The sequence below is a fragment of the Mus caroli genome, unplaced genomic scaffold (assembly GCF_978045245.1).
Source record: "Mus caroli unplaced genomic scaffold, Mus_caroli_1 scaffold_16, whole genome shotgun sequence".
Lineage (NCBI taxonomy): Eukaryota > Metazoa > Chordata > Mammalia > Rodentia > Muridae > Mus > Mus caroli.
The window spans coordinates 68,861,463-68,888,804 of NW_028227271.1; the positions used below are offsets into that span (position 1 = coordinate 68,861,463).

At 36.5% G+C, this 27,342-nt stretch overlaps 1 protein-coding gene across 2 annotated transcripts in view; it reads right to left on the bottom strand.

The window, feature by feature from the left end:
* Positions 1 to 27,342, bottom strand: part of Vps13b (vacuolar protein sorting 13 homolog B) — a 553,787-nt gene that overhangs the window by 381,208 nt on the left and 145,237 nt on the right. For both annotated transcript variants that reach the window (XM_029469591.2, XM_021183993.3), the window contains exons 18-19: positions 25,428 to 25,562; positions 24,497 to 24,670 (exon numbers count right to left, since the gene is read on the bottom strand). In XM_029469591.2, coding sequence (XP_029325451.1) covers positions 24,497 to 24,670; positions 25,428 to 25,562 — 309 coding nt within the window. The remainder of the gene's footprint in view (positions 1 to 24,496; positions 24,671 to 25,427; positions 25,563 to 27,342) is intronic.

Genomic DNA, 27,342 nt, shown 5'->3' on the forward strand with positions numbered 1-27,342 from the left:
GATATATTTACTCTAGTCTCTATTTTATTATTAACTACTGGAATTGTAATATGGTCTACTTCTTATTGTCTTCAAAAATACAAATTTTAATTATCATGCTTTTATATACTTTTTAATCATATTCGCCTGCCTATATTCCCCAATTCTGCCTCCGTTTGTCCCACCTTTCCACCACTAGTGTGAGTAAGGCTCACACCATTTTCTTGTCTGATGAAATAGTCCACCAAAATAATATAATGACTGTAAATATATATGCACCATACATATTTGTAAATATATATGGTATAGTGAATTTTATTTAATAAAACAGTACTAAATATAATAGAGTCTTTAACTAACCTACAAACTTAAATATATACCTCTAAAGTAAAATAAATAAATAAAAGAAAATAATATGTACAGGCAATAAATTCAGACAGACATACAATGGCATAAGTTTCATATCTTAGCTAACAAAACGAAAGTCAAGTTTTGCAATAGATTACTGTAAATTATACTTGTTCAAGTGTCTCCTGGATTTACTCAATAACAAAAATATGGGGTTTTCTTTTGAAAAATATATTATGTCTAGAAATCAAGTAACTGCTACTAACTTGTAAAATTTTCACTTGAGTTCAGTATAACTAAGTTTATACCAAAGGGTTTTAGAAACAAGAAGAGCATTTTTTGCCTCACTGAGAATCATTATCAATAGGGAATGGGTCTTGGGAGTTCCTACCTCAGATATTATACTGAGATAACACTCCTTTTATAGTATATGGTATAAATTCTGTCAAAATTTTATTCATACAAGTTTATAGTCTAAACACACTAAAACTAAAGTAAGAATTGTGGATCAGGGCGTTTCAGGCCATGATGCAGCCGGCATTGATGGATGGCTTTAACTGTCAACCTGACATGACTTAGAGCTGCCTGGAGGAGAACTTTACTAAGGGATTGCATACATGAGGCTGGCCTTGACCCATCTCTGAGGGACTGTCCACACTGCCTTCATGGATGTGGAGAGTTATCCTGAATGTGACTGCTACCTTTGAGAGGCTTCCAGAGAAAAGACTCGGAGAGAGAAAGACTTGGTGGCTGTGTTTGCTCCCCATTCACTTGCACTAGCACCTACACTATTGCTGCTATTATTACGGATATTAATGCCAACTTCATCAGGCTTCCAATGTCAATTGAAAACTTTGCTGATTCCTGTGAATACTAAAACTACCTTTTTGGGATTCCAACATAGACTGGAGACCAGGGTTCTCTGGAAATTTTACAGGCTTTTGGCAGCAGTAGACAGAATTGCTGAAGTATCTATGTTAATGCACTGCTTAACTCCTAGGTTTGGCCTCTCCTTTGTAAAAACGCCACTGAGTACTCCAACCATATCACATAAGCCAATCTAATAATCTCCCTTTAATGTATGGTCAATCTGCCACTTCTGTTTCTCTGGAAAATCCTGACTAAGACAGCTACTAAATAACTAACAGCAGCAAATAAAGGAAATGCAAACGTTTTCAAAATACCTCTTTGCATACACACACACACACACACACAAACACACACACACACACACACACATCTCTATGTTGGCAAAATTACATATGTGCACAGGCTGAAAGCCTGAGGATAGTAATTTCTAACAATTTTTGAAGTGGTCAAACTAACTGAACAGGTAATATCTTAAAATACCATTTAAAGAGGATGCTTAAAGCTTACTTAAATATGTATTACTTTATATAGGTAGAGGTATATGCTAAAAAATTCAGAATACACATATAAAACACTAAGTGTTATTGTTACACTTTATTAACAGATTAATGATGACAGGTAAATTTGGGGTGTACTTTAATGTTAACCAGACTCAGAGAATCACAATTCTGTCAGTACCTCGTCCATTAATATACCTTTGATAGATTCAAAGAAGTGTACTTTTACTCACATACTAATTGAATTGAGTTAATTAATTGCAGCCTAACCAGAAAGTTCAAACAGACCTCACACAGCATTCAAAGCATAGCTTCAAATCTAACCTTCCCTCCCTTTCTTTAAACTGGCTCTGGGGATGAAGTCAATAAACTGCCAATTAATAACATACTTGCTTTGATGATTCTTCAGTAACTTACTATCATCCCACTTCATAAATTTTTTGGTAAAACTTCTGGAATTTCAAGTAAGACACTGCTTCCATGGGAAAACTCTATTTAACAGTTCTCTGCTGCCAATAAGACAGACTGGATGGGGATCCTCCCACACCACACTGCACAGGGAGAGGCACTCAACCAGTCAAAGTTTAATCTGTTCCGCCACTGGCACAGAAAACTACTCCACTTCTTCACTAAATAAACCTGAACATTAGTCTCTCTCCCACGTTACTGAGACAAAGACTGATCTAGGCTCTTTAGAGACAAAAGCACGTGGCCTTGAATTTCAGCAGTAAACATAGCTACATTTAGCCCCAGAGCTAGGCTACTCCAGTATGGTGATGATCAGTTCCAAATGACACTCCTTTAAACCTATGTCAGTTCCACTCTCTTCTCATCTATGGGTCAGACATCTATCTGTACACACAGTGAGGACATGCAACTTGTAGGACACCAGCCCACCTGTCAGCCCATACAGTTTACTTCCTATCCACATCCACACCTATTTACACAGATTCTTAGCCTCTCAGAGAAAATTCTAACTTAATATTCATCTGGTACATATAGTACCCTGGCTTCTTAGGCTACAGACCATGTATCTCTTTCTACATCTTTTAATTTGCTCCAAGGATTAGTTCTCCTAACCAGATGTCCTTAAATTACACCAGTGAATCAATTTCACACTTATGCAAAAACAGAGCAAAAATATAAGGATCAAGCTTCATACTGTTTTTCATCAAATTTAACAAAAATGATACCATCCTAACAGTAAATAACTAAGAATGAAAAAGAGAGCAATGGCCAGCACATGCTTACTGTGAGTGAGAAGCAGCCATTGCTTCTGACAGAGTAAAACTATCAAGAAAGCAAACAAGACCAAATAGTAAACTAAGCAGTGGACTGAGAAAGGAGGGAGGATACTAGCTTATTGACCAGTGCTAATGACTGGGGAGAACACTAGTATCAGACCATTTTCATACTTTTGCTTCAAGATATCCCTCATTATTTCTCATGATAAATAGATTTAATCACTTAACTGTCACAAAAATAAATTTTTACTCAAGACAATTTATCCAACATACTCTTCCCCTCTCTGGGAGGATAACTAAGGGTCTCACTGTGCCAGGAAGGCCTGAAACTCCTGGAGGTTGCACTCAACTTCCTGCTCCTGCTTCTTGCACCTGAAGTTCTATGATTTCAGACACATACTACAGTGTCTCACTTGATCCAACAGATGTTCACGCAACACCAACCTTATACCTACACGTAACCTTCACAGCGAAGAAGCAGACCCCAATATAAACTGCTCATAAATTGGTGGGAGACAAAGAAAAAACTATTCATGTTTGAGAGGTAATTTAATAAAAATATTCATAAACAGCTTCTGAATGCAGAATAATCGAGTAAAGGAGGTCCTTACCTGCCTGGGGAGACAATTCATGAATGATATCTGAATGAGAATGTTGGAGATAAATAGAATGGCAAAGACAAAGAAAGAGGAAGCAATGTAAGCATATGATGCCCACTACTGAACTGGTGAGAGGAACAGCATGCCCTGTGATGGCCACACCTCCACAGGCTGGGAGGGGGTACACAACAGAGTACAGAGCTACCCTAACAACAACTCTGAGATTTAACCAGAAGGTAATGAAAGAAGTCCTTAAAAAACATTTTAAGGAGAGAAACAAGATCAGATTTTACCTTCCAGAGAAGTTTTAGAGAAAGGTCTGTGATTTTCTTGACCACAGAGAAAAGATAGGACATTAGAGAAAGGAAAACCTGAGAACAATCACTAAGTATATGGCTATAGTGGATGCACAGTACAAATCAAGGAAAAGGCATTAACTAAAATAGGAATATTAACTTTTAAATGTTGTGCCAGGAGTATCCAATACAACTATTCCATACATAACGAAAAATTCATCTGGAGAACAGAGAAAATAAAACTGTGTTACAAATACTAGAGATGACAAAAATCGGAAAATTAATTTTTATAAAACTAAAATCTTTCAAAGGCATGTATTTAGCAGTGGCTCCGTTCAGCTTTTAGATTCAATACTTTTTCAATGACATTGATTTTCATGCAAAGCAATCATTTTTCTGTACAGAAAATGTGAATATTTTTCAGCCTTTAAAACCGCGATCCCCTCAAACAGAAATGTTCTCTAGTAAGGTGATAGTTATGATGATTTTATCTGTGTTCAGGAGGGCACATGCTAACATCCTGAAGTATCAAATATTATTTGAAATATTTTAATCACATGAATTCACTTACCGTATTGACAACCTACTAAGATATCTACTATTAATTTCCCCATCATGTCAATAAGAACAAAAACCTAAGGAGGAGTCAGAAACCTTTCCAGGATCACAAAGGCTGTAAGGAACCAGTCTACTGATTAAACCCACACTTCAAACCTCTACACTATCCTTACAGATGCCTTTACTCTGAAAAATAAGTATTGTATAAATACCAGAAGTTCTCTCTTTGCCTGCTTGTTCTCACCTTGTTAGCAAGTCAATCCCTTCACTGGCATCAGAGCCTACTTCTTCAGGACTCTGGCATATACTGAAGACAGCTGACATATCAAGCATCTGGCACTGAACAGCTACTGGATTCTAGGACCTTCTAGAATCATTATCTTCATTATTCTTTGTCAGTTGTCAGACATTTAATTTGTTTCCATTTCCTAGCTATAGAGCAATAGTGAAGACAGCAAAACAAGTATCTATGGAGTAGGATGGCCCTTGGGCATATGCCGAATGGGTAGAACTGGATTATTTGGTAGATTCATTTCTAGCTTTCTGAGACTTCTCCATACTGAAATCCAGAGTAGCTGCACCAGTTTGCATTCCCATTGACATATCTACAGTAGCAATTGTTGTAGGTGGTCTTGTTAAGAATTGTCAGCCTTACCACGAACCACCTTGGACATGAACTTGGAGGACGGTCCCACAGTACCCAAAAAGCTCTCCATGCCACAGGTACCCTAGTACGCCCAGGATCCTAGGATCACTCCAGAGAGGGTTCTGACCCTGGGACTCAGATGAAAGAACCATCTTGTATTCCAGTTCTCTTAGAGACCAATAAAAAGAGGAGAGTACATGGGCCACAGAAGCAACAGAGCTTCTTGGATACAGTCTCTTCTGGCCTTCACCCTCAGCTAGGAAGCAAAGCTAAGACCCAGACCTCAGTGAACCTTCCCCACCAGAGGAGAGTCCGCCTCCACGGAGGGCTCTGACCCCAAGACTCAGGTGAAAGCGCCATCTTGTATCACAGGTCTCTCAGAGACCAGTAACTGCAGGAGAGCACATGGGCCCCAGAAGCAACAGAGCTTCTTGAACTGGGTCCCTTCAGGACTTCATCCTCAGACAGGACAGGGAACTGAGCTCCAGACCTCTGTGCAACTTCCCTGAACAAGAAGAGCTTGCCTGCAGAGAGTGCTCTGACCACTGGGACCCAGGAGAGAGTTGGACAACCAGGAGTGCTGACAGAGGCTAACAGAATCACATGAGGAACAAGCTCCAACCAGAGACAGCTAGAACATCAAACTCAAGAGATTACCAGATGGCAAAAGGCAAAAATAAGAACCTTACTAAAAGAAACTAAGACCACACAGCATCATCAGACCCGTACTCCCACCACAGTGAGTCCTGGTTACGCTAACACACCCGAAAAGAAAAAGATTCAGATTTAAAATCATATCTCATGATGCTGGCAGAGGATTTTAAGAAGGGCATTAATAACTCACTTAAAGAAATACAAGAAAACACTGCTAAACAGGTAGAAGTATTTAAAGAGGAAGCACAAAAATCAATCAAAGAACTACAGGAAAACATTGCTTATCAAGTAGAGGTCCTTTAATAGGAAACACAAAATTCACTTAAAGAATTACAGGAAAACACAACCAAACAGGTAATGGAATTGAACGAAACAATCCAAGATCTAAACAGGGAAGTAGAAACTATTTTTAAAAAAAAAAAAAAAAACCTGCAAAGGGAGACAATTCTGGAGATAGAAATCCTAGGAAAGATATCAGGAATTAAAGATGTGAGCATCAGCAACAGAATACAAGAGATGGTGCAGAACATTCCATAGAAAACATGGACACAATAATCAAAGAAAATGAAAAATAAATCCTAACTCAAAACATCCCAGAAATCCAGGATACAATGAGAAGACCAAACCTAAGGATAATAGGAATATATAAGAATGAAGATTTTCAACTTAAAGGGCCCGTAAATATCTCCTACAAAATTATAGAAGACTTCCCTAACCTAAAGAAAGAGATGCCCATGAACATACAAGAAGCCTATATAACTCCAAATAGACTGGACCAGAAAAGAAATTCCTCCCAAAACATAATAATCAGAACAACAAATGCACTAAATAAAGATAGAATATTAAAAGCAGTAAGGGAACAAGGTCAATTAAACAAATAAAGGCAGACCTATTAGAATTACACCAGACTTTGCACCAGATCCTAGACAGATGTTATACAGACCCTAAAAGAACACAAATGTCAGCCCAGGCTACTGTACCCACCAAAACTCTCAATTACCATAGACGGAGAAGCCAAAGTATTCCATGATAAAACCAAATTCACAAAATAGCTTTCCACGAATCCAGCCCTTCAAAGGATAATAAAGGGAAAACTCCAACAGTGAGAGGGAAATTATGCCCTAAAAAAAGCAAGAAAGTAATCCTTCAACAAACCTAAGATAGCCTCAAGAACAGAATCCCACCTCTAAAAACGAAAATAGCAGGAGGCAACAATTACTTTTCCTTAGTATCTCTTAATATCAATGGACTCAATTCCACAATAAAAAGACATAGACTAACAGACTGGCTACACAAACAGGACCCAACATTTTGATGCATACAGGACACCCACCTCAGTGACACAGACAGACACTTCCCTCAGAGAAAAAGGATGGAAACAATTTTCCAAGCAAATTGTCCAAAGAAACATGCTGGAGTAGTCATTCTAATATTGAATAAAATTGACTTCCACCCCAAAGAAATCAAAAAAGACTCGTACTCATCAAAGGTAAAATCTTCCAAGATGAACTCTCAATTCTGAATATCTATGCTCCAAATGCAAGAGCAGCCACATTCATTACAGAAACTTTAGTAAAACACAAACCACACATTGCACCTCACACAATAATAGTGGGAGATTTGAACACCCCACTCTCACCAATGGACAAATCCTGGATACAGACACTAAACACAGACACATTGAAACTAACACAAGTTATGAAACAAATGGATTTAACAGGTATCTTCAGAACATTTTAATCCTAAAACAAAAGGATCAACCTTCTCCTCAGCACCTCATGGTACCTTCTCCAAAATTAACCATATAACCGGTCACCAAAAAGGCAGCAACAGATACGAAAAGATTGAAATTATCTCATGCATCCTGTCAGATGACCAAGGACTAAACTAGATCTTCAATAACAAAATAAATAAGAGAAAGCCAACATTCATGGGAAAGGTCAACAACACTCTACTCAATGATAACTTGGTCAAGAAAAAAATAAAGAAAGAAATTAAAGATTGTTTTTAGAGTTTAATGACAATGAAGGCACAACATACCAAACTTATGGGACACACTGAAAGCAGTGTAAAAGGAAAACTCAAAGCTCTGAGTGCAACCAAAAAGAAACTAGTGAGAGCATACACTAACAGCTTGATAGCATACCTAAAAGCTCTAGAAGAAAAGGAAGCAAATTCACCCAGGAAGAGTAGACTGCAGGAAATAATCAAATGGAAACAAAGTAACTACACAAAGAATCAACCAAACCACGAGCTAGTTTTTTGAGAAAATCAACAACATAGATAAACCCTTAGCCAGACTAACTATAGGACACAGGGACAGTATCCTAATGAACAAAATCAGAAATGAAAAAGGAGACATAACAACAGATCTGAGGAAATCCAAAAGCATCACCAGATCCTACTACAAAACACTATACTCAACAAAACTGGAGAACCTGGATGAAATGGACAATTTTCTAGATAGATACCAGGTACCAAAGTAAAATCAGGATCAGATTAATGATCTAAACAGCCCCATATCCCCTAAAGAAATAGAAGCAGTCAATAATAGTCACCTAACCAAAAAAAAAAAAAAAAAAAAAAAAAAAAAGAGTACAGGACCAGATGGGTTTAGTGCAGAGTTCAAACAGACCTTCAAAGAAGACCTAATTCTAACTCTTCTCAAACTATTCCACAAAATAGAAGCAGAAAGTAGTCTGCCCAATTCATTCTATAAAGCCACAATTACTCTGATACCTAAACCACACAAAGACCCAACAAAGAGGAACTTCAGAACAATTACCATTATAAATATTGATGCAAAAATACTCAATAAAATTCTTGCCAACCAAATCCAAGAACACATAAAAATGATCATCCATCATGATCAAGTAAGCTTCATCCCTGGGATGCAGGGATGGTTCAATATATTGAAATCCATCAACGTAATCCACTATATAAACAAACTGAGAAAACACTTGACAAAATCCAACAACCCTTCATGATAAAAGTTTTGGAAAAATCAGAATTCAAAGCCCATAACTAAACATAATAAAAGCAATCTACAGCATCCAGTAGCCAACATCAAACTAAATGGAGAAAAACTTGAAGCAATCCCACTAAAATCAGGGAGTAGGCAAGGCTACCCACTTTCTCCCTACCTATTCAATATAATACTTGAAGTCCTAGCCAGAGGAACTAGACAACAAAAGGAGATCAAAGGGGTAAAAATTGGAAAGGAAGAAGTCACAGTATCACTATTTCCAGATGAGATGAGAAGCACCTAAAAAAAAATGTTCAACACAGTTAATCATCAGGGAAATGCAAATAAAAACAACCCTGAGATTCCACCCCACACCAGTCAGAATGGCTAAGATCACAAACTCAGGTGACCATAGATGCTGGCAGGGATGTGGAGAAAGAGAAACACTCCTCCATTGCTGGTGGGATTGCAAGCTTGTACAAGCACTCTGGAAATCAGTCTGGCGGTTCCTCAGATAATTGGACATAATTCTACCTGAAGATCCAGCAATACCTCTCCTGGGCATGTACACAGAAGATGTTCCAACTTGTAAGGAGGACACATGCTCCACTATGTCCATCCCAGCCTTATTTATAATAGCCAGAAGCTGGAAAGAACCCAGATGCCCCTCAACAGAGGAATGGATACAGAAAATGTGGTACATTTACACAATGGAGTACTACTTAGCTATTAAAAGGAATGAATTTATGAAATTCCTAGGCAAATGGATGGATCTGGATGATATCATCCTAAGTGAGGTAACCCAATCACAAAAGAACACACATGATGTGCACCCACTGATTAGTGGATATTAGCCCAGAAGTTCAAAATCCTTCTTAGAAAGGGGAACAAAATACCCACTGAAGGAGTTACAGAGACATAGTTTAGAGCAGAGACTGAAGGAATGACCATCCAGAGAGTTCCCCATTTGGGGATCCATCCCATAAACAACCACCAAACCTAGACACTATTGTGGATGTCAACAAGTGCTTACTGATAGAAGCCTGATATAGCTGTGGCCTGAGAGGCTCTGCCAGTGCCTGACAAATACAGAAGTGGATGCTCACAGCCACCCATTGGAAAGAGCACAAGGTCCCCAATGAAGGAGCTAGAGAAAGGACCCAAGGAGCTGAAGGGTTTTGCATCCCCATAGGAAGAACAACAACATAAACTAGCCAGTACCTCCAGAGCTCCCACGGACTAAACCACCAACCAAATAGCACACATGTTGGGACTCATTGCTCCAGCTGCATATGCAGCAGAGGATGGTCTAGTCGGTCATCAATAGGAGGAAGAGGCCCTTTGTCCTATGATGGCTGCATGCCCCAGTGTGGGGAAATGCCAGGACCAGGAAGCAGGAGTTGGTAGGCTGATGAGCAAGGGGAGGGGGGTGAGGGGGGTGCGGGGGGGGGGACGGGGGGAGGATAGGGGGGTGGTTTTCAGAGGGGAAACCAGGAAAGAGGATAACATTTGAAATGCAAATTAAGAAAATATCCATTAAACAAAATTCTCACAAACTGAATTGAAGAACACATAAAAATGATCATCCATCATGATCAAGTAGGTTTTATCTCAGGGATGCAGGGATGGTTCAAATATATGGAAATCCTTCAACATAATGTACTATATAAACAAACTCAAAGACAAAAACCACATGATCATCTCATTAGATGCTGAGAAAGCATTTGACAAAACCTAACACCCCTTCATGATAAAAGTCTTGGAAAGACCAGTAATTCAAAGCCCATGCATAAACACAATAAAAGCATCAAACTAAATGGAAAAAAACTCGAAGCAATCCCACTAAAAGCAGGGACTAGACAAGACTGCCCACTCTCTCCCTACCTATTCAACATTGTACTTGAAGTCCTAGCCAGAGCAATTCGACAACAAAAGGAGATCAAGGGGATACAAATTGGAAAGGAAGAAGTCAAAATATCACTTTTTGCAGATGATATGATAGTATATATAAGTGACCATAAAAATTCCACCAGAGAACTCCTAAGCCTGATAAACAGCTTCAGTGCAGTAGCTGGATATAAAATTAACTCAAACAAATCAATGGCCTTTCTCTACACAAAGGATAAACAGGCTGAGAAAGAAATTAGGGAAACAACACCCTTCACAATAGTCACAAATAATATAAAATACCTTGGTGTGACTCTAACTAAGGAAGTTAAAGATCTGTATAATAAGAACTTCAATTCTCTGAAGAAAGAAATTGAAGATCTCAGAAGATGGAAAGATCTCCCATGCTCATGGATTGGCAGGATTAATGTAGTCAAAATGGCTATCTTGCCAAAAGCAAACTAGAGATTCAATCATTCCCCATCAAAATTCCAACTCAATTCTTCAACGAATTGGAAAGGGCAATCTCCAAATTCATCTGGAATAACAAAAAACCTAAGATAGCAAAAACTATTGTCAACAACAAAAGAACCTCTGGTGGAATCACCATGCCTGACCTAAAGCTGTAAACTGCATGGTACTGATACAGTGACAAAGGAGCTAAAAGTTATTTTTAAAAAAAGCCTAAAAAAGAATAAAAGAAACATGGCCTTCAGTTAATTATGATTCCCATTTAAAACAAAACAATGTAAACTTAATTGCAATGCAAAAATAGGAACTGCAGACTCATGTGGAATAATAATTGAGGCTTGTATCTCTTTTGAAGCCGTTCCGAAGTCTATTCAAACCTTTCTTCCATTTGGATCAGTCCTCTCCCTCTGTTTTCAGAATATACTTTTGTTTGGTTTGGTTTTCTTCTGTTTTTTTATACAATAAGAAGTAGTGGGCTAATGACCATTTAACAGGTAGGTGCTGCACAGCCATTCCCTGCAAGCCTGTTCAGACCCCTGACTAGAGCACAGTTTAATACCAACCTCTTACAGTACCTTGAATACAGGTAGGAGCTAGTAAATAAAACACAACAGAATTTGGTAGACTGAACAACCAATCTCAAGGTCTGGTTTTCTGCAGAGCCTGTGCTCCCTGGTAAACGTTGAATGTGAATTCTTGAATCAAACTGCTTACTTACTTCATTTAACCATTTTACTAACTTTGCCCCCTGCCCTCCATTTTACACTCAAACATGCCACCACCCAACTTGGTTTCCAGACATTAAATCAGCGAAACCTTTTAACTTTCCATTCAGAATAAAAATTGCCTTCAAGTCACTTTCAAATAACTTTCATAGCTGCAAAAAAATGTGAAGAGCTTATTCTTTTAGACATTAATGGATAACACTATTCTCACCCTATGCCTAAGCTTTGCAAACAGTGGAACACAGTAGCCCTCAAAAGGACCCACTTTTTCTCATACAGTTCACAATGAAAATCTCACTTGGTCTTAAATTATTACAGGGATCCTTTCCCATGTCACAAGAATTTCATTTTAATTATCTCTGTCTGGTAACTGTCTTGAATGTGTCTACATTCCCAATATCTCCCTTGACGAACTATAAGCTGATAAAGAAGAAGCAAAAAGGAGCTGGAGACCTGGCTCAGCATTAAGAAAATTGCGGCTCTTGGTGAGGATCCTGATTCAGTTCCCAGCATCCACATGATGGCCAATACCTATCTGTAACTCAAGTTCCAGAGATAAGACACCCTTCTCTGGCTTTCAAAGGAACTGCATACATGTGCTACACAAACATATATGTAGATGAAACCTTCACACACAGAATGGCTGTGCATCACCTGTTAAATGGTTGTTAGCCCACTACTTCTTATCTTTCTACAAAAATTGATAAGTAAGTGTGGCCTGCCTTCTACAACTGTAGAACTATTTCAGAAAGCCTCATGTTCATATGCAGTAATAATCCCTCTTTAAATTCTTGACTTCTCTCTTCCTCTCAGCCCTTACCCACTTATTTCAAGGAAATGTCCTACTTCCAAACATTGCTAATAATCATGAACTATGTTTCAGCTAAAAGAAAGGTTAGTGAGAAATAAAGGTACAACTGAAAGAACAGCCATCACAAACCCTTGTTGTCTTGGAAATGCTTCTAAGTTCAAATTCCTGTACAAAAGTATCTTTTTATTATCATATTCTGCAACTATTTTGACCTACTCTTTAAAAAAAAGAAAGAAAAGAAGCATTATCAACTTTAAAGTTTTCTCACCTTGTTCATTAAAGATGTTAGTTCTACAATGGCAACACACTCTAATCTATTAGTTTAGTGTACAGATGCACTATTTTTGATATTATATCCCAACAACCCCATTAAAATTGAAAGCACTTTAAGTCAAAAGAGCATTTATACACTTAAACTATAGAAAGAAGATCCTGGTTCCACAGCACAGTATATATGAGAGGATCTCCAGTTCTCCGTGCTGAGCAATGAGCTGACTGGGAAAGGCAGCAACTGCATGTTTGCTTTCTGCTTCATGGCATGCTGGGGAGGCAACTATGCTTGAGGAAACAGGTCACATGCAGTCAAGAAGCCAAAGGTCAATGCTGGGCTCCATTAGCTTCTTTTCTCTTCTTATTCCGTCTGGGACTCTGCTCTATAGAACTGTGCCTCCCACTTTGAAGATGAGTCTGCCCTTCGATCACACAGGAGACATACGTGTGGGTGTCACATAAAAAGCTCAACATTGAGTCATAATTAACTCTTACTTCCTTAAGTCATTTTTGTCAGGAATTCTGTCACAGCAACAAGAAAATAATAAAGTAGTTTCATATTATTTTGTTTTACTTTATCTGTTATTTTGGCAGTCCTCTGAAGTGAATGGAGGACCTAGGGAAGTGTTCTGCCACTAAACTAAACTTCTAGTCATTATCAGTGTTAACTGCTTTTTAAAATATGCTTTCTATATGAATCTTTCCAATGACATCAAATATTTTTACAGGCTCCAAAATTTTACCAAGGCACATCTAAGGATTCATTCTGAATTATTTCACAATTTATAATTGGACAGCAAAACTACTTGTGATTGTCATAAAAAGCTGCCATGAATATTCTTATTCTTTAATTAAAACTTTGGGGGTGGGGGTGTATACAGACATACGTGCAGGAACCAGTGGAGGCCAGAAGGGGGTGCTGTATCCCCAGGAGCTGAAGGTACAAGCCTTTGTGAACTATCTGATGTAAATAAAACCAAATTCAGACCCTCTGCTAAAGCAGCAAATGTTCTTTCCTCCTAGGCATCTCTACAAAGCTGACTACAGTTCTTTACGTGCACCTCAGATTCCTCTCTTAGGATTTTTAGAAGTAGGATTATAGAGACTATAATACAGCACTAATCACATAACTTCCTCAGCTCTATTTCTCACTTATCAAGCATGTGAGCTGGGCATGGTGGTGCATGCCTATACTCCCAGCACTTCAGAGGAGTGTCTCTGTAAAACTGAAGCCAACCTGACCCACGTAATGAGTTCTGAGGCCATCACAGGACTGTGAAGAGAGAACATGTCTCAAAAAGAGAAGGTGGGGGGACAACTTGCAAGCAAAATGTTCTGTTACCCTAAGACCCATTTTGCTATCTATAGCTTATGTTTGTATATGTTACAATTAACTTATTTTTCTATTTGTTTTTCTCTGGGACTGCTGTCTATGAAATACATGTATTTGTGTTTCTTCACAATTTATCCATAATAAAGTTCGTAAAATTACTATATTCATTCATTCAACTATTCCCATGAGGTTTTAGATTTCTACTTCACAAATGAAAAATAAAAATGTAACCTACTTAGAATTCTTCGCATTTTATATTCAAAAAAGACTTGTAGTAGGTTAAGAATTTCCTTTTGAATTTTCATAATAAGTATAAAAGTGAAATAATTACAAAAATAAAACTGTGATGATCAACAGGCAAACATCTGTGAAAGGAAACCATGCTTTCAGGTGTACGTAGATTAGCTACTTCCTTATGAGTAAAACTGAATGACTGTGCACACTCTAGGTATGTAAGTACTTGCTTCCCAAAAGAACATTCTAATTATTTAAAATAAATTATTTATATACTTAAAGGCAGGCTCAAATACTTAATTTTAAATACTACAACGACCACCACAAAAAAAAAAAAATCCACCTTAGCCTAAAATTTGTGTAGCCAAATAATTGTATGAAGAGGTCTTAGTGTGGCAAGCTTTCAAGAGTCAAACTCAAGTTAAGGTCTATATGCAATTTAACTACAATGGTCAGCTCTCTCAGACATGAGGAACATCTCACTTTATCACTGCCTCTGCTGATAATATCACTTCCCTTTAACTTACCTTCCCTTCACTAAACAACTTCTAACTTTGGCCTATATTTAAACTATCCAGGATAAAATTAGCCTAGCTGTCTGGACTCCAGTAGGGAGATACGGGGAACATAATGTATTGCAGCATGCTGCTCTGCAATACTTAGAATATCTTCCAAGTTATCCAAGTCTGGTTCTTTGGGCCTCTGTACTTTTCATCTCCTTTGAGTTCAGTTCAAACACACACATAAGTGCATGTCTGCACACACAGAAACACACACACACACACACATACACACACACGCATGCTACACTGTAAATAAATGATAGCAATATGAAGCAATTCTCCATTATAGGTATGCAGATATTAACAAACTCCTTCAGGTAAAGTATACTTAGCCAAAAATTATAATTTCCCAATTTATTTTGATTACTGATCTATAAATGTTTGTGGATTTTAAAAATTCCCTATTGACCTTCTTATACTGTCTTACAAGTTCCCTCAATAATAAAGAGCTACATAGAAACTTAAGCATTCTTCTATCCATATCTATGCAAGAATCATTAGTTTACCATTATTCTAAATTATTCCCTAGGAGCCAGACCACATGTCTCACACAGTGGACAACTTAGGAATAAAATGACAAAGGCCTATTAACTGTAAAGTTACACCCAAATGGCAAGAATGTATTTTTCCATCTTATATACTAACAATGGCCTCTTAATTTAGAACTCCCAATCATATCACAATTACATATAAAACAGCTGCCTTTGAGATGGATACTAGAACGTCTAGGAAAAGGGTGAAAGGCAAAGATTAGCAGGAATTTCAACCCTGATTATTTTGTCAGAAAGTTACTAAACCAATTTCAAATTCTGGACATATTCGCAGGGTCAGTGTTACTGGATCTTAAACACACAAACCAGCATATGCAAAACTAAGACATAATTTGAAGAATTACATCATTTTCTCAAATATAAACTTGGGTAAAATAGTGGCTTTTGATCCACTTAAAGAGACTTTAACTAAATTATTAAATCTACACATTTTATAGTTGTTTTACAGCCTAGTTCACATGTAGCCTGTTTCTGAACTATTTCTTTTACATTAATTTGCTACTTACTCATGAAACTGCTACTATTTTCTCTTACTATCACTTTACTTTTATTAAGCATACAATAAAACATGCCTGACTTCTGACCCAGTGCCATAAGGAGGGAAAGAAGTGATCGCCCACAAGGCTCACCAGATTTCTCCTGCTGGCTTCATTCCAGAATCCAGGACTTTTCAAAGGAACAAAGTAATTTCCTGTTACTATTGAAATTTCTCTTGACTCCCAATCTATGACTCCAGAAGACACTTAAATGTGGAAGGAACATTCTGGAATTAGGTAAAAACTTTGCTGCCCAACTTCAGAACCAAACGCTCCCAGGTTTATAAAGTGACTAGAAGAAAAACTGGACATGAAAAGGGATCTGGTAGGGAGGAAAATAACAGCATCAGAAGTATTTCATTAACACAATCTCTTAATTAAAATTAACTGAAGCTTGCATTACATTTTAGTAAGCATTTGAGTTTATTATATTAAATCTAGTCCTCACAAAAAATGATCTGAGATAAATGGATTAATTTTTGAAGATGAGAACCAATAATCAGAGGTTATCCTGTTCCAAGTCCTACAACCTCCAAAGCAGGAGCTGAGCTCAGAATGTGAGAATGCAAACCCCTCCCAATCCTCTCACTCACTCACTCCTCTTCCATGACGCTCTGTTTATCTCCTCGACATATTAGAATTTTACACAGGCAATGGGGATTATTAAATTTTTACATGCAAAAAAAGTTTGTAACAAAGTACGTATTGCCTAAATAAACAATTAATATTGTACCAAGAAATTAAGCACAAGAGGCAAGGCACTATGTATATATCTATAATCCTTGCATGCATATCAGAGGCAAAAGACAGTGGAGTGTTGCAAGTCTCAAGACAGTCTGGGCTTACTCTAGTACCAAGCTTTCCAGGGTATATAGAAGACACATCTCAGAAAGACAAAAAAATAACAGCTTGAAAAGGGAAGCAAAATAAAAATATAAGAAAACAAATGAATACTGAAAAAATAGTCCTTCAGAAAATGAAATACAAGAAGCCAGCTAAGCAGTATAAGGCAGTTGCTACATAATCGTGACAACTTGAGTTTGACACCAAAAATCCTAAATAGAAGTAAAGAGTGAACTACCCCAAATAATTTTCCTCTGACCTCTCACTTCTAAATATGTACTATGACACATGTGAATTAGTGCACAAATGCACTCTCTCTCTCTCAATAAAAATAGTAAATAAAAAAAAAACAGAAAATGAAATACAAAGTAACTACATGATTTGAAAAAGCATTTTAAGTATATATAAACTTATACATATATATATGTGTGTGTGCTTTATATAACTATTTAAGCATCAATATCTGTCAAATTTCAAGTTTGTTATTATAGAGACATACACTTACTATATTTAAAAATATCTTAGTTTGCCTAAGATGTTATGACTTAAAAGTTTTACCATAAAAAGCTATAATCAAAGTATATGTCAAAAATATTTTTTCACAAACATAATCTCGTGTGTGTGTGTGTGTGTGTGTATGTGTGTGTGTTCCTCTAAATGGAAAATAGATTGTTTCATTAATTAATTGGATTAAAAAATTGTATTACAAACATAACATTTCCAAAATTCTATACCCTGTAACTACCATAGTCCCTTAGAAATTGTTTATATCATGCCTAAAAGTCACATTGCTCACGTGTTCCCACAGCCACTTTGCATGGTAAAGTGATCAGCAAACTATTTTTTATGCATAACATCTTTAACATTCGCTCCCACTTCTGTGCTTGTGATTAAATGAAACATTCTGTAATCCCAAAGTTCTGAGAGAAAAACATAAATCCTTGTCTCACAGCTGCTGTTTGACTCTGGAAACACATGCATTTTCTTTTCAAACATTTACCCTCAAAACTCCCAAAGGCTTTGGACTGGAGAACACCTGCATCTCTTCATTTAGTTCCAATAACAGAGCCCGAAATCCAAAATTACAAAAATAGACTCTCTGTTCAGCTGTAGTTACATTTTACCTCTAATTCCCATGAAAAAAAAAAATGCTAGGGGCATGAAATCATTTGGGCAAGCTCTGTCATCAAGAGGACAGACGTCTGCACCAGAAGCCCAATGGGAATAGGAGAGAAACTGGCAACAATTACAGATAAAGTACATAGTAAGTCTTCAGGGAAGACAGAGGAAATGTAGTAAGATAGATGGGTATAATTTGTACATATTTATACTCAAACCACAAATGTGAATTGTCTTTAATTGGTCCAATATATAAATTTCTAGTCAAATGCCCTGTCAAAATTACTAAAACCATCACTTAAGGCAATCCACCTAATTTTACATTATAAAGAGAATTTTGTGAAACAAGAAATTTTACTAATGAAAGCACCATCTCTACTTTAGATCTCCTTAGAAATTCCTATCTGTCCAAAAATTTTTGAATAATGTGCATTTTATGTTATGTTTTAATCAACAGGTCTACTAACACAACTGAACTGATTTTCCAGAGACCACAATTTTAATTTTAACTTTCCCTTAACAATAACAAGATTCCCCCATCCCGATTTTGGATAATTAACAGATAAAATTAGTTCCATTCATGAAAACATGATAAAATTTAAACCCTAATATTGGTTTATGAAGTTATTTTGAAGAAGAAAAAGAAATGTCTTAAATTGGCAATATTATGTTAAATTGGCAAATATCATGTTACAAAGAACACTTATTTTTACATCACTGTAGACCGCCATTGAAAAATATCTAATTCTATCTTCCCAACTCTAGGATGAAAATATTGTTTTGAGTATTATACATTAGTACTCAAAGCTATGTGTGCTATGTGTGTTGGCACTCAGCAAGGATGAAGGGAAAGGATCTCAAGTTCCAGGTCAGGATGGGCTACACACTAAGACCTAGTGTATTAGTTACCTCCTGCTGCTGTGGTAAATGACCACCATACCTTACAGAGTCTGGTTGGGCTTTTGTTTCTAGAGAGATGACAGCAGCCATGGTAAGGAAGAAGACAGCAGCAGATGTGATGGCTGAAAACAGAAGCCAAGGCCTCACATCTTAAACCACAGACAGCAGAGAAAGTGAACTGGAAATGGCTAATGACTTTGAAACCTCAAAGCTTCCTCTAGGTGACATACTTTTACCGCAAGGTCACACATCAAAAGGCTCCCCATACATAGCCACCAACTGGTAACCATGTATTCAAATGCCAGACACATAGAAGAATAGTTCACTCAAACCAACACACCCAGTAGCAAAGGAAGGAAGGAAGGAAGGAAGGAAGGAAGGAAGGAAGGAAGGAAGGAAGGAAGGAAGGAAGGGAAAAAAAGGGAAATTAAGGATGTAATTCAACTTGCAAAAATAATTAAAAGTTATCAAGATTTTAAAGGAAGTCTTATTAATGGTGAACAAAGTAAATCTGGATAAATTTCCCAGGATTCAATATGAAGCTTTTTTCCCCCATGGATGTTTATAACATTTCACAGATATATAAACTATGGGAGACTGTCTTTGTGGGAAAGTCAACTGTGTGAGAAAAGATGCAGTGCAGGGGCAAAACACAACATATAAAGAAAAGGAAAAGTTCATCTAAAACATTTAAAAATATTATCTATAAATAAGTTACCGTGATAAAATATTCTACATATAAAAAAGCCACATGTTTGTCTACTTCTAGTAACTTGAATGGGCACATTAGAATCCCACAAGAACCCTCAGGTCCTTCTGTGTAAACTGTCTGTTAAGTGCAGAATGCAATCAAATACGTGCAATAGAAATTGCTAAAATCTCAACGGCAAAGCAATGCTGTGAGATACTAAATGAGGTTTTCAACTATGCTATAAAGACAGAAAGAGACTCTTCTTTTTTTAGGTGAAGATAGACTTTTTCCCATATTCTGATTATGGTTTCTGCTTCCCCAACTCCTTCCAGATCGTAACCACTTCCTCATCATCAAATCCACACACTTTCTCTCCTTAGAATAAAATAACAATAAATCATAATAAAATTAAAACAAACAAAAGAGCCAAAGAAAAAGCACAAGAAACACATATAGACACTGAAAAAGAACACACCCACAGAGAAAACCCATAAAAACAAAATTGAAAATAATAATATATAAGCAAATGATCTGTCAGGGTAAAAGTTGAAAACAAAAATACTCAAAGCACTGCAAGCCCACGAACCTCCAGAACCTCCAAAAGGAGTACTGAGTCAGTTTTATGTTGCCATCTATTGCTCAGCATGGGGCCCACCCTAGTGCTCTGCTAAAGCAAGATAGCAATAAAATGACTCCTAACACCACTCTTCTATACTCATAGATCAGTGTCTTGCTCAGCCATCAAAAGAGAGGCTTCTTCCTGCAGTAGATAAAATAAAAATACAGCAACCCACAACTTGTCAATGTGCAGAGAGTAAGTGACCTTGGAAAATGAGACATCCAAGAAATCCCTCCCCTCAGGGCTCAGGGAAGTCAGTGGAAGAGAAGGCAGAGCAGGTGTTGGAGCAAGTGGGGAAAGGAGACAGAACGACAGAACTGACACACCTATAAAGTCATTGAGATTAAGGCAGCATGCACAGGACCTGCAAAGGTCTAAGCCAAATGGGTCGCAGCAAAGAGAGGTTGATATTTCAGTCTGGAAAGTCTGTTTATAAACTGTTTACCTTTCATTTCAGACATCTTGACTTGATTTGGCTGTAACATCAGTGATATCGCAGTACACATATGCACATTCAATTCAAATCCAGTTTCTTGTTCAAAAGATTAATCAAACACAATGAAACTGGCTCTATAAAAATATTTATGAGTTCCTTACTATATATACTAAGCCATGAATGTGGGTGGTATTTCCAAGGTGGACAGAAACTGTGAATTTTAAAATGCCCTGAATATAGAAATAATAATAATAATTTAAAAAACACATCACATTTAAGGACTGAATCATGTTCAAAAGATATTTCTTTTAAAATTAAATATATAATTACATTAGCGTTTATACACAAATGCGTAAAAATACCACCAAAGATCTAATCTAGATGATGTCAATTTTCTTAACAACAAAAGGAACTATAAAGTGCTGCCCAGTAAGTGCCATAAGCATCACAAACAAATCGTCTTATGCCAACTGGGTTTTAGAGTGTTTTGAAATTTTGTGAGAGGAAATTTTATGACCCTAAGAATGGTTTTAAATTATGAGAGTACAAATAATTTACAAAAAGATTGCGATATTATATAAATATGCTTAGTTCATTAAACTATTCTAATTCTGTTCATAACAAACCAAAAAAATGAGGAGACTTCATTTAACACAAAAGTATATGGCAGATTCAAACAATGATGAGCTTTACTGAATAGCAACACAGACCCAGATGGTCTGCTGAGCTCAACACACTCTACTGATGCCATGACTCACAAACAAATTCTAACCAAAACTACAGGAAGGATAATTATCCAAAGATACTTACTATATAATACATATTTTAAAACAAGATTAAACAGACATTAACAATAAGATAATTAATTGAATCAGCAAGCCATCTCTCTGTACAGGGGAAGAAAAACCCAAAGGTCCCACTAACCACTTTCTACCTTAGTAAATAAAGTGTGTTAGATCTATGTTCCATCAGTGGCAATTTCTGTGGTGTGAGAGCAGGACAGTTAAGAGACAATGCCTTAAAATACTTGGAAAAAAGTCATTTTTCCATAGGTAGTATCTTAGTGTAGGTTTTGATAACAGTCTGTGCTTAATATACTACTATTATGAAACCAAAACTTTCTTCTTTAAAGAAGATAAAGAAGTACACTGCTTTACTAACTCTGTACATCACTGTCAGGTGGGGATAATACATGATATAAGTATGCACTGTTACAAAAGCTAAGAAAGAAAAATACATGCAGCTATGACAAATGGTAACAGACCTATTCAAACTGGGTGAGGAGAAAAGGGGATGGAGAAGATTCAGAGAAAGCTTCCCTAAAGAGGCAGAACTGGAAAAAGATTTTGAGACTGAACTAGGACTAAGTGAATAGGGGGAAAAAGGGTATTAAAATTCAGCAACAGGGAAAATATATGCAAAAACATAATTACAGTGAGAAACAGGAAGAGGAAAATGGCCAGAAGACCAACAGCAAGAGGGCCTTGTGTGAAAAGGTCTCCTGACACTGGCTTAAAGAGACTGAAATACAGCACCCAAATATCTGTTTCATATTCCTACAGAACACATACTATATTACCAAGTTCCGTATCGGTAACCATACTCAACAAAAATGTTTATATTTAACATGACCACCATTTCAAAACAATGTTCTGAAGATGTCATAATTTATGCTTATTACTGAAAAATATTCCAGAATGTGTGTTTTACCTGCTCAACTCCTGAGGAGTGTACGGACTGGTCCCATCACTTGGTTTTGTTACTGATGTGAACATGAGCATGGGTACTAGTGTGTCTGCAGTGAGCTGAGGGGACACTTTGCAGAAAATATCTAGAAATGGTGTAGTGGGACCATGAAACAGTTCTGTTTTCACAGTGACTAGATAACTGTGCACTATCAACAGGACTGCATCATCATTTCTTTCCCTGCATGCATGGGAACTTTTGGTCTTGCCTTGTCTGATGAAAATTCTGAAAGAGCATATATAAATATGTTGCTTGTCATTATTTTCTCAGTACAGTATTTATATAGCATTTATATTACATATCATAAAAAAAAGAAAAACTTTAATTCTGTTCGGGATAGGAGAGAATTTCAGTATAGTTTGGATCTGGAGTTCCATGAAGGCCAAGGATTCCGAACATGTTGTTGTGTACTTCTTGACCTATGTACTTCAGCACTTTAAAAGGATTTGTGCTGTTCACTTGCCTACTTATTAATTGCATTATTTTTTTAATATCTTGTTTCCATTGTTTATATATTTTACATGTCAATGCTTTCCAACCCTTCCTGTGATACCTAGTGATTATTTTCTGATTCTGTACAAATCTCTTCACTCTGCTGACTATTACTTTTGGTGTACAAAAACGTTCTCATTTCCTGTGATCTAACTTACCAATTGTATCTGTTATTTCTGGGCTACTCAAAGTTCTGTGGAGTAGGTCCTGGCAGAAGCTTTTTAACTTGTGATCGTATTTTTCAGTGGCTTAACTGCACCTGTTATTGCTGGGATGCTCTGAGTCCTATGGAGCCAATGTGTCCTCTCTTCTTACCCCAAACAGTTTCAAAGTTTCAAGCCTTACATCTTTCATCCATTTGGAGTTGATTAAAAAACAGGGAAAGGTAATACTTTTGGTTTTCTGTGTATATGTATTCAGTTTTTACCAGCAACATGTGTTAAAGGAGCTACCATTCTTTGTGAAGTATATTTTGGATGTCGTTTGTAAAATTCAGACTGTTTTAGCTGTGTGGGACCATCATTGGGTTTTCTATCTATTTCATGGATCTGGGTATCTGGTAGTATGCCAGTGGCATTCTGCCTTATACTAATTCCTTCTTTGATGACATCGTGGTAAGGCATTTGAAAACTAGCCTTTCAAAGTACTCGTTTCCAGACCCAACTGTGACTAATGTCTCAGCTGTACATAGACTGCAACTGCTGATTTCACATCTTTATTACAGGCTTCAATCTGTGCACCTGTTTGCTTCCTTAGTGTTTGCCTACACATACTTACTATCTGGATAATTACAAATATTTTCTAATTTTTGTATTGAATGTATTCGCATATGCTCCCTCAAAGTTATAGTATTTATTGAATGATGTTAACAGAGATCTCCTCTTAGATAAATCCCCTCTAAGAAGTCTTTTAAGGAACCGTCATTTTTCGTCTCACTGACTGACTACCAGGGGTTCACTAAGCACATCACGGTGCACATGGATGGCACTGGGCTCTACTTCCCAAGCTTCCTTCTGTTCATCTCTACAACCACCCTCATGATAGTGCCTTTCAACATGCAAAAATAAATAACAGAACCTTAAGAAATCACAACTTCTGAGGAATTTTCATTTGTTAGTTTTTGCTGATTTCACAATCAAAATCACTTACTTTTTAATAAGTTATAAGTGGGTTAAATGTGTAGTTTTAATGTGAGAAACTCTGGGTCACAGCCAAAGTGCTGCAGCATTGAAAAATGTATAGAGAAAAGGCTGTAGTGTAAAACTTATACACACATGCACACACGTACATACATACACACATACATACCTACACACACATACCTACACACACACACACACACATGCATATACATATACACACACATACTTGCATGCACGCATGTGCATACAATTCTGTGGTTATTACATGCTACATGTGGAATTTGAATCTTAAAATAAAATCATAATTTATAAATACTTCATTTATCAATAGTGAAATAAAATGAACAGAGTCTTAGAAAAGAATAAGTATAGAGAAGATCCCAATAACTCATCCCCAAAGAAATAACTTAAATTTTCATACTAAAAATGAAAAATACAAAATTGAGGGAAGCTCGATGGGACTGCACTTACCAGAGTGATGGCAGTAGTCCATGTACTGGGGGACCTGGATGGTAAAGGCTATCAAATCTGGAGCTAGGAGAGATTCGGGCTTTCTACTTTCATTAAGCCACTTGGAACTGTGAAGATCTCTAGTGTCAGAAGGACCCTGAAGCAAAGGGATCAACTTCTCTTTTCCACTGTCACCTGAATAGAAATATGGATTGAAAACATTTAAAAAGAGGAAGAAAATTTTTAAAATAATATTTCATATATACAATACAGTAGTTTGGGAAAGGTTAATCTAAAAATACATCACCAAAATAGTGGCTCAATAATAGCTGCTATTTAGCCGGAAGATCTAGTTAATAATCTAAAGAGTCTGATTAATAAAGCTATTTTAAGTTTTAAAATTAACTTTGATATTTTTGCTAATCAATGCAAAGAATGTTTATAACGTGAAATGACAGAGATATACTTCAGCAAAATATGTACTATGATATGATGGCATTTAGGTTTGCTGAAAGAACTGCATATAGCTTAAGAAGAACATTATCAAACAACACATTACAAAACAGAGGAATACAATTACAGCCTAACTTTTGTGACACCCAATTTTTGTGTTTAAATCTACTATGCTATCACTTAATTCAATATTAAGATAACTATCATACATAACTCACATTTCTGTCAAAACTGCAAGAATAAATATTCTTTTAACTTTTTCCTAATAACTACTGTTGAAACTGTGCAAAGTTCTTCACCTTAACTGAAAATTAATTGGTTAAAGTCAATAAGTATCATCCTTGCACTGTTAAAAGTATTAAGTCTAAATAAAACAATGAAAAGCTCTGATTCATAGGAACAATGAGTAAATTCTTGTTTCAGCAAATGCTCCTTGTAAATGGCAAGGCCAACTCTCCTACACAGGCAATAAAGTTTTACACGGTCCAGCTGCACATACCTGGGGCTTTGGCACAAATTTTTATGGATCCCAAGGTCCCAGAGGCACATTTGACCAATGATGTGCTGCAGTACTTCAGTTCAACATTCTGGATTGAGCCCTCAAGAGTTGGCTGGGGATTCTTAGATTTCACACCTAATAAAAGAAAACTGCAAATGTACTAGCTGATTGAATTTAAATAATTTTTATATTCCTTCACCAAGGTATTTAAAGTTAATTATACTTTAATTATCTACCTCAGATGTTGTTACAGTATTTGTGTTAGGTTGCAGAGTTCAGTATTTAAAAGATGAAAGGATGCAATTTTAAAATAAATGGCTGAACTCTAATAATTATATGAACAGATCTTGATTAATAGGATTCAAGACATGAAACTAAATGCAGATATCATCACATAAAACTCAAGAGGAAGTTTAAAAATCATATTTAATTTTAGAATACACAATAAATTTTATAGTATTAAACAAGTTTAATTTATTCTGGCAAAGACATTTTCAAAGGAAACTACCTGAGTGAGAAGACAGAAATAAAACAGCCCCCAAAAAGTTCGTAAGTTAAAATACAATCTCTTATAAGCAAAACAAAGCAAAGGGATTTTATCAAACAGCCAAAACGTAGTCATTAACATTTCTATTGCATGATACTTATTCATATAAACTGGCTGAGAAACTCTAATTTTAATGGTCAACCCTGATTTAGGTCATGAAGGGTGGAGGATTATACAAGCAGAGAACTCTACAGAATATAATTCTGATGAAGAAGGGTAAGAAAGAAGAAGGAAAAGGTGAAGGATCACCTCTCATGATTAACATGGACTCCCATGGACTCCAGGCTTACTATGTGTTAGCCACACAAATGGACTCAGTCTCTAGGAAAAACTATAATATAGATACTGCTATACTATATGTCCTCATTTTTTAGTCAGAGATTGAAGGTGAAAACTAAATTTCACAGGAGGATCTGTAATCAGTTATCATTACTGAGAACTTGCATTCAGTCTTTACAAAATACTATAAAAGAAACATTACTATCCTCATTGTATGAATTAGAATACCATGAATTAGAGGCATTAACCATGCACAAAAGGTAATAAATAAAAGAGCATAAGTGTTAAACAGTGTCATGTCTATTCCAGAATAATTTTGTCTTTCTACTGTTCACTTTGAATATAAACATCCAGGCACACCATTTCCTTTCTGTTCCTCACTTCAAATTTTTGTTAAGTACAAAATATTGTCCTTTATATCTGAAGACTTTAATTACATATGATTCTAAAAATAAGCTTCCTATGTCATATTAATTTTTTACTAAATACCAACTATCTCTCTAAAATATTATGGAAGTCTTCCTAATCAATGATCAAAAATTTAACAAGGTAAATGAATCCAAAATGACTGAAAGAAGAACGTGTTAAAGAGAAAGAAAAGAAAAGAAAAGAAAAGAAAAGAAAAGAAAAGAAAAGAAAAGAAAAGAAAAAAAGAAAAGAAAAGAAAAAAGGTAGGTAGGTTGGCTCCCAAATACTAACCAGCATTTCTAATCTTCACCTTAGTCACTGTCCTAGTTAGTTTCTGTCAACCACAAGAAAGTCATCTAAGAATTAAAAGATCTTAATTGATAATATGCCTCCTTTTAAGATTGGCTTATAGGTAAGTCTTGATGTCATAGGTGGGGCCACCAAAGGACTGGTGATCCTTAATGATGTAAGAAGCAGACGGAGCAAGCCCTAAGAAGAAAGCCAGTAAGCAGCGTTCCTCCATGGCATCTGCTTCAGTTTCTGCCTCCAGGTTCTAGCCCTTGCTTGAGTACCTGTTCTGACTTCCCTCAGTCATGGGCTGTTATCAGAAGTGTAAGCAAAAAAAACCCTTTCCAAACCAAGTTGCTTTTGGTCATGGTGTTTACTACAGCAGCAGAAACT